The following is a 15,319-nucleotide window of genomic DNA, read 5'->3' as shown; positions in this document are numbered from 1 at the left end:
TGCTCTGTGTGTTTTGATAATTATAATCAAAGTTATATGAGAGTGTGTGATTATTATTTTCCTCTATCTGTAGACTGGCAGTTGTGTATTATTTATTATGTTATTTAATATTGTTGTAGTTAATTTGCTTATATTCTTTTGATGGATTGCAGCTCAGAAGCACAGGTCGCATTAATTAGAGGTTGTTGGACGGAACTATTTGTTCTTGGCCTCGCCCAGTGTTCACAATCTCTTTCTCTTCAAACAATACTTAATTCTATTATTAGTCATTTGCACAATTCTGTAGCTCAGGAAAAAATAACTGCGCAAAGAGTTAAACTGGTAAGTCAACTATTATTCTAACAGTCCTCTATGAAGAATTTGCATTTTAAAATAGTGAATTGAATAATAAATTCCAGTTCTCAATTTATTTAATGTTTTACTAAGCTTTTTTCTTATAAGTATTTGAAAAAGATTGTTTACCAAATTTTTTTGGTAGCAGTAATTCTTTGAAGGAGAATATCTTTGTGTTATTTATTTTTTTCTGTTCTTGTTGGGAGTGTACAGTAAGTGAGGTATAACTACAAATAGCTCATCATTAGTTTTTAGCTTATTTGTACTTTATTTGATCACTTGTTCATCATCTATATTAATGCTTTAAACGTTTTTATATATAAAATTTTTTTTGTCTTCAGTTATTTGACTAGTTAAATGCAGTTCTTCATGATTCCCTATATAGTGCCAGTCATTTCATTTGGTACACCCCCTACATCCTACATCCCTAGCAATTTGGGTTGCATATTCCAAATGTTGCCAGCCTCCAACATTTTTTCCACCTACCTTCACTCCAATATCAAAGCAACTATTCTAGGATGCCTTAACGTATGGTGTATAAGTCTGTCTCTTCTTTTAGCTATATTTTTCCAAATGTTTCTTTCTTCATCAATTGGCGCAACACCTCTTCACTCGTCACTTTATCCACCCATCTGCTTTTAACATTCTCCTACAGCACCACATTTCTAAAGCTTCTCATCTTTTCTTCTCAGGTACTCTGATCATCCAAGTTTCACTTCCATATAAAACTAAGCTCCAAACATATACTTTCAAAAATGTTTTCCTGATGTTTAAATTAATTTTTGATGGAAGAAAATTATATTTCTGACTGAAAACTTGTTTTGCCTTGCTATTCAGCATTTTATATCACTCCTGCTTCACCCCTCTTTAGTAATTCTACTTTCCAAGTAACAAAATTCTTCTATCTCCATAGTCTTTTCTCATCCTATTTTTATATTTAGTGGTCCATCAACTTTATTTCTGCTACATTTCATTACTTTCGTTTTGTTCTTGTTTATTTTCATATGTTAGTTCTTGCGTGGACTTCATCCATGCCATTCATTATTTCTTCCAAATTTTTTTACTCTTAACTAGATCATCAGCAAATTGTAGCATCTTTATTTTTTCATCTTGGACTGTTACTCTGGATCTAAACTGTTCTTTAACATCATTAACTCCTAGTTCTATGTAAAGATTAAAAGTAACAGGGATAGAGAACATCCGTGTCTGACTCCCTTTTTTATTACTACTTCTATCTTATGCTCTTTGATTATTACTGTTGCAGTTGGTTTTTGTAAATGTTAGTAATTGTTCTTCTATCCCTATACTTGAACCCTAATTTTTTTAAAATGCTAAATATTTTATTGTAGTCTATGTTATCAAATGCCTTTTCTAAGTCTGTAAATGCCATGCATGTTGGTTTGTTTTTCTTTAATCTTCCTTTTACTATTAATCTGAGCGCTAAAGTTGCTCCTCTTCCTATACTTTTCCTGAAACCAAATTGGTCTTCTCCTAATACTCCTCTCAATTCTTCTGTATAGAATTCTAGTTAAATTTTTTTATTTATGAGTAGTTAATCTAATTGTTCTGCATTCTTCATATTTATCTGCTCCTGTTTTCTTTGGTATCATGACAATAACACTCTTTTTGAAGTCTGACGGAACTTCCCCTTTTTCGTAAATATTACACACTAGTTTGTATAATCTATCTATCACTTCCTCACCTGTACTTCATAGTATTTCTGCAGATGTTGTGTCTATCCCAGGAGCCTTTCTCCCATTCAAATCCTCTAATGCTTTTATTAAATTCAGATCTCAGTATTGTGTCTCCCTTTTCATCCTCTTCAACTTCTTCTTCCTCCTCTATAACATCAGTTTCTGATTCATTTCATCTGTATAACTCAATATATTCCACCCACCTATCAACCTTTTCTTTCGTGTTATAAATTGGTGTACCATCTTTATTTAACATATTATTAGATTTTAACTTATGTACCACAAAATTTTACTTAACTTTCCTGTATGCTCAGTCTATTTTACCAATAATCATTTCTCTTTCCACTTCTATTTTTTTTTTTTTTTTTTTTGTCTTCAGTCATTTGACTGGTTTGATGCAGCTCTCCAAGATTACCTATCTAGGGCTAGTCGTTTCATTTCAGTATACCCTCTACATCCTACATCCCTAACAATTTGTTTTACATATTCCAAACGTGGCCTGCCTACACAATTTTTCCCTTCTACCTGTCCTTCCAAAATTAAAGCGACTATTCCAGGATGCCTTAGTATGTGGCCTATAAGTCTGTCTCTTCTTTTAACTATATTTTTCCAAATGCTTCTTTCTTCATCTATTTGCCGCAATACCTCCTATTTGTCACTTTATCCACCCATCTGATTTTTAACATTCTCCTATAGCACCACATTTCAAAAGCTTCTAACCTTTTCTTCTCAGATACTCCGATTGTCCAAGTTTCACTTCCATATAAAGCGACACTCCAAACATACACTTTCAAAAATCTTTTCCTGACATTTAAATTATTTTTTGATGTAAACAACTTATATTTCTTACTGAAGGCTCGTTTAGCTTGTGCTATTCGGCATTTTATATCGCTCCTGCTTCGTCCATCTTTAGTAATTCTACTTCCCAAATAACAAAATTCTTCTACCTCCATAATCTTTTCTCCTCCTATTTTCACATTCAGTGGTCCATCTTTGTTATTTCTACTACATTTCATTACTTTTGTTTTGTTCTTGTTTATTTTCATGCGATAGTTCTTGCGTAGGACTTCATCTATGCCGTTCATTGTTTCTTCTAAATCCTTTTTATTCTCGGCTAGAATTACTATATCATCAGCAAATCGTAGCATCTTTATCTTTTCACCTTGTACTGTTACTCCGAATCTAAATTGTTCTTTAACATCATTAACTGCTAGTTCCATGTAAAGATTAAAAAGTAACGGAGATAGAGAACATCCTTGTCGGACTCCCTTTCTTATTATGGCTTCTTTCTTATGTTCTTCAATTGCTACTGTTGCTGTTTGGTTCCTGTACATGTTAGCAATTGTTCTTCTATCTCTGTATTTGAACCCTAATTTTTTTAAAATGCTGAAAATTTTATTCCAGTCTACGTTATCGAATGCCTTTTCTAGGTCTATAAACGCCACGTATGTTGGTTTGTTTTTCTTTAATCTTCCTTCTACTATTAATCTGAGGCCTAAAATTGCTTCCCTTGTCCCTATACTTTTCCTGAAACCAAATTGGTCTTCTCCTAACACTTCCTCTACTCTCCTCTCAATTCTTCTGTATAGAATTCTAGTTAAGATTTTTGATGCATGACTAGTTAAACTAATTGTTCTGTATTCTTCACATTTATCTGCCCCTGATTTCTTTGGTATCATTACTATAACACTTTTTTTGAAGTCTGACGGAAATTCCCCTTTTTCATAAATATTACACACCAGTTTGTATAATCTATCAATCGCCTCCTCCCCTGCACTGCGCAGTAATTCTACAGGTATTCCGTCTATTCCAGGAGCCTTTCTGCCATTTAAATCTTTTAATGCTCTCTTAAATTCAGATCTCAGTATTGTTTCTCCCATTTCATCCTCCTCAACTTCCTCTTCTTCCTCTATAAAACCATTTTCTAATTCATTTCCTCCGTATAACTCTTCAATATATTCCACCCATCTATCGACTTTACCTTTCCACTTCTAAACACCTTTATTTAATCCACTCTTAAGAAACCTAAAGCGTACAAACTTGTGTTGAATATACAAACACAAAATTATATATATGTATGTATGTACTAAGTGCAAAAAAATTCTGAATATCTTGCATTACAAATGAGTAAAAAATTCTTTTTCTACTAAATTTAATTGTATTTAATGTAATTTTCAATAAAATTGATTTTTAAACATTTTATTTGCTTTAGTAACATCAATTTTCTCAGAATTAAATTTTCTGCAAATTTTTGGCCTTATTTAATTATTTTCAGTTTACCAAAGTAAATTTATGCTGAATCTAAAAATCATACTTTTTTCCTGCAATTTTTTTATTTTTACAATTTTTTCAGAAGGTACTGGAGATACAGTGTGGTATTCATTTTATTTTAATTTCCATGTAAGATTTCACTTGAAACCACCAATTTTGACCAGTAATTTGTGTGTGTAGAGTTTTAGTATAATACTGTTTGATCTATAAAGCAGAAATCTGGGTGAAATAGCCATTAGCTTGTACATAACTTCAAAACAATATGTTCCAGACCTATGTTTACATGAACTTTTTTCATTATTTTGATGAGTGGAATATAGTTATAAAGTATGATAAAATTTCCTGAATTACCCATTTATAAATATTTTATTCAAATGCCTTCTTGCAGCTGAATAGTATGATGAATCAGTTTTTTAAAAATCTACCTTTTATAACTGACTATTTTTTTACATTTATTTGACAAAGTTCATTTATATCTGTCTGATTACATTTTCTTCAGCAGTCATATCAAACATGATTTTTATTTAAAAAAATTAAATGTAAGTAAAATTTAGAAAGTATTATAAGTTAATTAAAATAAAATGTATAAATCAAAATTGTTTTTTTAATTTGCATCTGTACATGATATGTTCACTGAAAACCTAGTTGTATACTATGAAAACACTTTGTTAAAAATCATAAAAAAAAAGTACAGTTAGCGTTATGTCAATTTAACATTTTTAACTTATTTGTGAAATATATGTGTACTAAGTCTAAAATTAATGAGCAATTAGAAATGTTTATTAGAAATTTTTTCGCCTGATTATTTGACATAAGATTTCCTAAACAAAGCTCTTAGGCAACGTTATAGCAACGTTGTGCTCCAATCATATTTATGTACATGTTTTTAAATTAATCATGTTTAAATTAAATCACTTTTTTCAGCTTTTATTAATATGATTTGACACTTTGTTGTAAGAAAATGACAGTGCAAACACTGAAAAGTTTCTGGCAATATAAAGCAATTATCAGCTGTTTTTTTATAGGAGACTGAAATTTTGTTTTATTTTCTATATATATATTTATGAACATATACATACATATATATATATATATATATATATATATCTGTATGTATGTATGTTTGTTTATCTGTCTGTCCCGAATGCGTTCCTATACAATTCATCTAATTGTGATGAAACTTTGGTGAGTTTTTGTGTGCACGCCTGTGAAATTTTCTGAATTAGTTTGGACCTGCTAGGTGGTACTGAGGTGGAGATATTTTGAAAAATTGTATTTATGGTCTGATTTGGCTCATATTCAAAATATGTATTAACTACATGGAAAGAAATATTTTTGTGAAAAATGGACCCACTAGGTGGCACTGGGATGAGATAGTTAGGAAAATTGTATTTATGGACCGATTTAGCTCATATTCAGAATACATATTAGTTACATGAAAAGAAAATTTTTGCAAAAACTATAACTGCTAGGTGGCGCTGGTGATATTTATGAAACAAACAAACAGATATACGAACAGACTTTCTTCTTCTATATATAAATGCAATGTTCATATGTGTGTCCGCTTATAGACTAAGAAACTATTGGACTGATTTACTCACACGTTTTTGCAAAATGGTCCACGTTGTTCAGAGAAGGTTTAAAGCTATTGAAATCCTCGATCTGACCAGTAGAAAGAAAGTTAAGGATATTTCGAACTGACTACTGTGGTTATAAAGTAATTTGAATTAAATCTGATAGGTAGTGCTGTTTTGACAGTTGGATTTAATTACATTCTGACTTTTATAAAATGAAAGATAAAATTTTGTAAAATTCTGTAATGTTTAAGTTCTTAATGTTCAGTATTAATTGTAATGATTTTGCACCCACATCTCCTTTCAATAAAATATTATTTTCCACCGACTACTGTGTTTAGAGTGGTTTGAATTAAATTCAATAGGTAGTGCTGTTGTTTTGCCAGTTGGATTTATTTATATTCTGACTTTTATAAAGTGAAAGGCTAAATTTTGTGAAGTTCTGTAATGTTCAGTTTTTCACTGTTTTATCAAACTTTCAATTGTGTTCATTTAATCTATATATATATATATACATATATACATATACACACACACACAAATCTAGCAATAGCAAAGCATTGCCGTGTCAACTAGTTGTGTTATAAAAGAAATGGTGTATATCTTTGCCAAATCCCCATTTTAAATAAATAAAAACTTTTCAGTTATTTTTAATATCTTACTGTTTACATTAATTTATGTTTAATTTCAGGTTACTGATCATATATGCACATTGAAGGAATATGTCAGTGGAATGATACATCTACATGTTGATGATCACGAATATGCGTACCTTAAATTAATTACACTGTTTAGTGCAGGTGGATATCAATTTTTTTTTTTCCATTATAATTATTGTTATTTTTTTATTTTCAGGAGTGTTACTTTTTGGGTTCTTTAAAATTATTTTTTAGTTTGCTTGTTAATATCATAATTTTTTATTTTATATATTTTAATTTTTTATTCCATATAAATTTATTGTGCATAAAGTTGTTTTTATTTTTTTTATCTAATTGTGTGAAAGCAGATACATGAATTTTTACACGGCTATTTTTTTCATAGGGAATAATTCAGATTGCTTTAACTTTTCTAATGGAGTGGAACTGTTTATGGTAGGATTATTATAAGCTTTTATAATTTATAAATGGATTTTTCTAGTATTTAGTTGTTGTTTTTTCAGTTAAATTATATGACAGATCTGTAGTTGATTCTATTGTTACTTTGCATAGTGTTTAATGTAACTACATTACATTTGTATAATTTTGTTTTTGATTATGCTTATGAATGGAACTGTTTTAGTTTAGATTAATGTGTTAGGCTTTGAGTTGTTGGGTTAAATATTACTATTTTATTGAATTAAGGTTATTTTGAAGATGTGCTGAAGATGAAATAGTTTCTAATGTTTGTTAGTATACTTACAGCACTGAGCCAAATATAAGCCTGTCACTTAAATTTTATTTACCAAGGCAAGAAAAAGTAAATTATTTGAGATTAATTAGAACCAGAATTATTTCAATTGCAGATGAACTAGTGTAACTTTAACATTATTTTAGTTTGACAACTGATTATTTAAAAACCTACATTAAAAGTCTTATCGGTTTTTATCATCGGATGAAGATTTGAGTTTCACATGGATGTCATAGCAGATTAAAAAATTATATTATGGAAACCAGGTTCTGTGTCTTAACTCAAGTTTGCATTTATTCACATTGTTCTTCCGGAAGGTGTTAATGGATTGGTCTTTTGATATGTGCATAGGAAGCAAATTGTGTTAAAGTAGTCCCCTCATTATCTGCACTAATTAGTTTCATAATATCTATGTGTATTCAACATGGATGTTTGATAACATGTTTGTATTACTGTAATAAGACAAAAAAAAAAGTTAAATTGTGATAAAATAGAGACAGCACTCAATAATTTGTGCTTAAACTTTGAAAATTATTGAATTTAGCAAATTATCTATAAACACTTTGTTTAAATAAGTTTAAAACACATTAAGTTTGTTATTTTTTTATATGATAAAGTGCAGTTAAATCACTTAGTATTTAATTCATCAGGAATTGAAATATGTGCATGGCAAAGATGTAATTACAGTGGTATCAAGGTATAACCTTGGGACGAAGAATCTTGTCATCATACTTGCTTATTATAAATCGACTATATTTTTCTCTGATTGCATGTACATATATTGCAACAAAAATTGCTTTTCATCTAGAAATGAATAGAATAACCTGAGATCAAATTCAGGCTTTTTTAAGGAACACTCACTCATTCCTGGAATGTTTGGTTTGTGTATTCAACTAAACTATAAAGTGTTTAGACCTGTTAGAACCTGTATTAGAAGGTGTAAATCTTTAAGTCTGATCTTTTTCCTCAGAAGATAAAAGTGAAATATTATTGAATGTTTTATATTTCTATTTTATAGATCATCCTGGGTTAATGGTAAGGAGACAAGTCAGTAAGTTTCAAGAAAAAGCATTTCAGGAGTTACGAGGGTATGTTCAGTCTATTTCTCCTGATGATGAGGATAGGTTTCCTCGTCTTTTATTAAAGCTGCCTCCACTGCGGACTTTCCAGCCTCATGTAATGGAAGAACTGTTTTTTGTTGGTATTATGGGAGGAAGCATTCAAATAGATAACCTTATACCTTTTATCTTACGCACAGATTCATCTGAATATGGGATCCCTGGTAAGAGTTTAATTGGAATGTTTAATATTTGTTTTTACAAATAAGCTAATATTTGCATATGTTAAGAGCATGATTTATTATAAATAGTTATAAAGTGTGAAAAATATTACCTGTTTTTCTTCAATTCAATTTTTGCGTGAAGTTTTTATCGTTATTTTAATTAGTTTTGTTTTAATCCTTTACCCTGCTTAAGTAAAATGAGCCCTGGCATGTTGGTAATCCCAGGTGAATGTAATCCAGTATATATTATTTTGCTCTATATTATTTTGACATTACACTAACTACAGTTTTTTCTCACTCCTAATATATTGATGTCTGTTTTTTAAGTTAAATAAAAAAAAGAAGAAATTAATTTATTGGTTATCATCATTATATTTCAGTTTTTCATTTACATATTCTTTAATAATTTGAGCTATAAGATTAATGTAATTTACAACGTAATATTAAAATATGTATAAGTTGATAAATCAATTTGTGGCAATAAAAATTCAAAGAAAATAAAAAGGAAAAATTGTGAAAACTTTAAAAATTTTAATTTTCGTTTAAAATTCTTTAAAAAGATATTAGGTTTCACTGAATCACTGCTACTTTACCCTTTGAAAATTTTGGAGATTCATTGGAGACAGTTACTTCGAAAAAGTTCTCTGATTTGCATATGTTAACATAAACTGTCACTGATTTTAGTAATAATATAATAATATTTTCACTGCAGCAAGTTAAACATTTTTTTGGGGATTATACTGACTTAATTTAGCTATATGATGTAATCAGTATTGGTTAATCAAGATTTAAATTAATTTTATTTAAATTTAGGTGAAAATTAATCTTTGTACTTTTCTACTTTCTACTGCAGGTTTTAGTATAAGTTAATCATTATTCATCAATATTTTTTTTGATATTTGGGGTATTAGAGCAACTGTGTTATTGACCAATCACTTGGAATTATTCGTATCATATTTATATGTCCATTGCAGTTATTTGTTTGAAGACCTTATTAGTTGACTTCAATTATTTTTTCAGAATCTTAGCAAAGATTGATAGCAGAGCAAGGATGTTTGATAGTTATTTAAATGACAGGGAGTTTTTTATAATTTTTTTTTAAGGGTATTCTGTGGTGTGATTGATTAAATACCGATGATTAATTAGATGGAATAATGCATTAAGAGGTCCTGGAATACAATGCTTTAATGTTACTGAATTTTATTTTATAGAACTTTTCACTTTCCTTTTTATTTTATAGACTAAAAATCATCTTTTTTTTGTTCAGTTTGTGACACCTTTTTAAAGTAAATTTCTTAAATATAAACCTCATCAGAAAATTAGTAATAAGTAAAGTTTTTAACTTTCCTAAATTATTTAAGATATTCTTGGAAGTCTTACTATTAGTTTTTTTTATCTTTCAATTTGAGTTTTTTTAATTTATTGAATTTATAGATAGAGGTTTTTATTTTAAAGGAAGAATTTTTTGCACATCTCATACCTTCTATAAATTAAATAATTTTGCTGAAATAACATGTTATTCCATTGAACTATTATTTTGTGCTACGTTTTTATAGGATTGCAACATTAACATTTTCTTTAATTATATAAAAAAAAAAATTATTGCACTATTTTATATTTTATCCTGATTTACCAGATTTAGTCTATTTCTATACCGAGTGGTATTTTTAACCTCGGCTACCCTTCTGAATATATTTTCACAAGTTCTATTTCTACCTAATGCTACAATTCTACTTTTGGTTTCCTGAATGTTCAATTATGCTCTATTCTGTTTTTAACAACAGTACAGTCCTATCAATGTTAGAAAGTATATGATCAATTGATGTACAGAACCAATTCAGAGATTTATTATAATCCAATTTATTATAGCTTAATGGTTCTTTGTCAGTCCATTATAATCAGTTTTTCACTAATACTGTTTCTTTTTAATCTCATCGGTCAAAATTTTACAATAAAACTTAATAACCTAGACAAAATTAGTATAAAATGCATCCACATCTCATTGTAGGATCTGTATAAGTCTGAGATGAAGGAGTTCTTTTACTCAGAAAATTTTACCTTAGATGTGTAGGACTTATATGTCGTAGTTGTCTTCAAAACTAGTGTGATGTACTTAGATATTCCTAAGATATTCCTAATGTATGTATTAATGTACCTCAACTTTTGTACTCCTGTCTATATACTTATAATACTTATAAATCATGAAATTACCTCCTCTAAAACGAGTAATACACATGTGTTTTCACCAAGGACAAAAACTCAGTCAGTTACAGACGGTACAATCATAATCATAATTATTAAAAAGAGTTGCATGATTTTTTAGGTGGCATAATTATAATTTGATATTAATAGAATACATTTATGTTGTAAAATATACAATATTAACACAATATAAACACAATTGCAAGGTAATTTGCATCTCACTTCTTTTGCTGACTGTATACACACTGATGTTGACAGCACAAATCCAGTTACGGAATGAAATACGCATGTGCTACTATTCTTTTCTTTTTCCTGTTTATCTTTTGGGAATTACCGTTCAGGTATTACTTCAAAGGATGAATGAGGATGATATGTATGAGTGTAAATGAAATGTTGTCTTGTACAGAGTGAGGTTGACCATTTCTGAGGTGTGTGGCTAATTGAAACCCAACCACCAAAGAACACCGGTATCCACAATCTATTGTTCAAATCTGTATAAAAGTAACTGCCTTTACTAGGACTTGAACGCTGGAACTCTCGACTTCGAAATCAGCTGATTTTGGAAGTTGCTTTCACCACTAGACCAACCCGGTGGGTATGTGCTACTATTTTTTTCTTTTCCTATTTAGCCTCCGGTAATTACCTTTCAGATAATACTTCAGAGGATGAATGAGGATGACATGTAGTTATGAGTATAAATGAAGTATAGTCTTGTACAGTCCCAGTTTGACCATTCCTGAGATGTGTGGTTAATTGAAACCCAACCACCAAAGAACACCGGTAGTATCCACAATCTGGTATTCAAATCCATGTAAAAATAACTGACTTTACTAGGACTTTAACGCTGGAACTCTCGACTTCCAAATCAGCTGATTTGCAAAGACGCATTCACCACTAGACCAACCCGGTGGGTTACGTGCTACTATTGCTAGCCTCTAACGAACGCCTTAAAGCAAATTGTCCATAGCCTCATGCCAGGTATCTTCTAAAATTGAGTTACCAAAATTGAACAGCCGAAGTATATTAATAAGATAACTTATAATTTTTTAGTGCTATAAACCTTTACTTCATCCTCATGAATATACATGCTATCAGAACTAAGATAATAACCTTAACATTATCTGATATATACCACATCACTTCTACATTTCTAAAGTACTGAACATTATAGTGGATTAATCTAAATTTATCATATTTACAAAAGGTTTGTTTCAAAATTGACAGCTGTTGGGGCTACTCACCCTGTTTCCTGAATTTTTCTTTCATTAACAAGTAGGACAACTTCTTTTGGAATTTAATGTTTACTTTAATTTTCATTTCTTATATTTAAACTACATTTAACCTTTACTGTTTTGCTGCTGGCTACATGTTTTGTGTTTAGCTCTATATTACATTACATTACTATGAATAATCTTAATATTTCTAAATTGACTATTTTAAGCAATTACAGATATATTATTTTAATTTCTTCATTCACACAACACCTTGTAGACAAGTAAATTTATATGGTAAACTCATTGCTACAATATACGTACAGGTAAGATTAATAAGTTGTATACAGAAAAAAATGCTAGATTCATTATTTTCCAACAAATTTTTTGACGTAGCATCTAATCTTACATATTCCTCCAGATGAAAATTCCTGTATCAAAAATATCTACCAAAGTAAATGTTATATTATTATTATAACTATCTGCAAATAGCCTAACTTGAAAGGGTTATTTATACTAATACCAGCTAGTTCATTACCTATAGTTGGCATTTTATTATTTTCCATTACATTATAAATATCATATTAAAATTGACTCATCCCTCAGTACAGAGAATTTATTACCATTCTCAGATTTATATTGTTTGTAATTGTTTTTTATTGATCATCAGATTAGAATGACAGAGATATAGAGATAACCTTCAAACATTTATGCTTAATTACACTTCTTTTATCTCCAGACCTACTCCTTATTTTGTGTTTAATTTTCTAGTCCCATTGAAAAAGCACTTTTAATGAATTATATTTCTCTCTGTAGAATATTAATTATTAACTTTAATGCTTTAATTTTTGACACTTAAGCCTTCTACTATTGAATCTTTCAGGAATTCACAAAAAAATGTTACTAAGATCATTACCATTCAGTTGGCCACATTTCACTGCCCATAAGTTGCAGGATGAATAAAAAAAATAAAATAAATTTTACTTAATTATTATACAGTTAACTGAAGAGATTAATTTACAGAACGGGGATATTTTACTATGCATCACTCTCAGACAAGTAACTTAATTATATCCTGCACAAAAAAAAATATTTTAAATTTATTTTGTTAAAGTATTATTAAATTATACTAGATGTGTTAGGTATACATTATATATAAAGAATTGTATATTTAGAGCCTAATGGTATTATATTTTTATCACTCAAAATTTTGTAAGCCAAGTTGAAATGCAATTTTTAGAAAATGTTCCTTTTTTTACAGGTTCATACAACTTCAGCAGATCAGTGGATAATATGTCATTTAAAACTGAAGTAAAGGAAGATGATGCAAATTAATCATTGTCATAGGTAATACATAGTAAATTTCATAGTTGAATTATAAAATTAATTTTATATAATTGTAGATTATAACTAAGGCCAAAACGAATGTATTTAATTACGACGGTTTGACAGAGATAAAGTTGAATAAAAAAATAGTTGATAAATTCAAGGCATGTTTTTAAAAAGTAAGTACAGTTTTGAAATTAAAAAAAAAGTACATTATTCTTAACAATTTCATTTTTACATGAAAGCTTATAATTTAATCTACTTTTCTACATAATTGCCACCAATAATACGGCACTTGTATCGTGCAACCAACTTTTGAACACTATCATCATAGAAGTCTGTCACCTGACTTAATAACCACTGCAACACGGTCGCTTTGACACCATCATTGTCGATAATTTAAGCGTTTGGTCACAATTTCATAGACAGCACTTCTTGAAACTTGAGGAAACTCTTCAGATAGCGAAGAAATCATAAAGTGTTTGTTCTCTCTCACTTTTTCATCAACTTTCTGCACCAAATCTTCAGTAATGATAAAAGGTCGTCCATTCCGTTCCTCATCATGAACATTCTGGTGGCCATCTTTAAAAGCTGTAACCCATTTCCGTACCATTCCATTGCTCATAATGTTTTCTTCATACACTTCACTGATCTGACAATAAATTTTAGCCGCTTTCATGCCTTTAGCACTAAGAAAACGAAACACCATGTATTTCACAGTCGGCGGGATTCTCGATCAGTGGAGGCATTTTAAATACTCACAAACAATCGTAAACACAGTCGAATATTTCTGTAATAACATCTGTGGCTTGCCAACAGATGCGAGTACACAGTGCACATATGTAGATTGCCAACTACAGCTTAGCAGCGGCGGAATTTCAAAACTGTACTTACTTTAAAAACATGCCTTGTAGTATGAGTTAGGTTTGCTTTTCCAGTGGACACTTCATTAGTTTATTTTCTTTCTTTATTTATTTTTTTCAAAAATGCTACATACTACAGAAAATAAAACTTTTTTTTACTTTGGACTGTTTCATAAATTTAAGAACATAAGTTTTCCTTTACTTGTCTAATTATTGTCAGTATCCTGATGACAGCTTTGTCTTCCTCAGTTTTTTATTTTTATCAAATCAGCATGATTTATTTCTTTTTGAAGATTTCCTCTACATTTTCATATTGTGTCTTGCAAAATAGTTTTCTACTTATTCTGTGATGTGCTATGTACTTATTAAATGTACTTACAATCTTCTTCATGATCACTATTTACTTCTTCCTGTGAATATATAAATATATATTCTTTTAATTTTATTATGTCATGATTTTTCTATAAAAAACTACATTATTTGTTAAGGAGTGAGTGGTGTTTTGGATTTTGCCACTTGACAAAAAGTGGCAATATAAGGAAGTATTATGTTGTACTTAATTTTTTTTTGTACAGGTATTATAGTTATAAAAATAAGTAACTAAAATTGTTGTTTAAAACAATATAATGCTCAGGAATATTTAAAATTAAATTAAGTTTTTATATTTGTCTATAAATGTTAAATTATTGATGTGTGCATATATATATATATTTGTTTTATTGGAAATAATTTTGTCTGCTAGTTGATGTTAATATTATTTCAGAATTAAATAAAATCACTAACTTTTATCAAGCAAAATTGTTTAACTTTCTAAAAATGTCTTTTTGAAACACTCAAGTTGAAATGGTAAAATCATTATTTATCATTTACGTGAAAATTTTGTGCTGTTGAATTTTTTATCAATTATGCTTTGCATTCTGTAAATAAATTATTTATTTATTTTTATAGAATTATTAATGGATTAAGACACATTCATTTGTAGTCAAACATTTTAGATCCATTTGCTGAGGCAGAATTTTTCTATGTCATTGGGAAAGATTGCAGTGAATGAGTAATATTCTTCATGAGTAAATAGAATGTTTAAAAAACTGTTATTTAAGTTTCTTAATGTTTTTCAGAATTTTTGTATTTTGTGTAATATTTTATTATACAAAATTTAGTAAAAATAATAATTCTA

The 15,319-nt window shown here is 29.1% G+C and overlaps 1 protein-coding gene across 5 annotated transcripts in view; it reads left to right on the top strand.

Moving 5' to 3' along the window:
* The window catches only part of LOC142322444 (orphan steroid hormone receptor 2-like), a 90,534-nt gene that overhangs the window by 69,828 nt on the left and 5,387 nt on the right, over positions 1-15,319 (top strand). For 4 of the 5 annotated variants that reach the window (XR_012755853.1, XR_012755852.1, XR_012755854.1 and 1 more), the window contains 4 exons: positions 153-321; positions 6,564-6,672; positions 8,277-8,540; positions 13,215-13,300. Coding sequence is in view for 1 of the 5 variants with exons in the window: in XM_075361539.1 (XP_075217654.1) it covers positions 153-321; positions 6,564-6,672; positions 8,277-8,540; positions 13,215-13,288 (616 nt within the window). In the remaining 4 variants the exon portion in view is untranslated. Of the gene's footprint in view, positions 1-152; positions 322-6,563; positions 6,673-8,276; positions 8,541-13,214; positions 13,438-15,319 lie in introns of those variants that run through there. The other variant, XM_075361539.1, reaches the window with a different exon arrangement.

This window comes from Lycorma delicatula, chromosome 3 (assembly GCF_047948215.1).
Source record: "Lycorma delicatula isolate Av1 chromosome 3, ASM4794821v1, whole genome shotgun sequence".
Taxonomy (NCBI): Eukaryota; Metazoa; Arthropoda; class Insecta; order Hemiptera; family Fulgoridae; genus Lycorma; species Lycorma delicatula.
The sequence above is the reverse complement of the archived record's forward strand: the minus strand, read 5'-3'. Positions and strand labels throughout refer to the sequence as shown.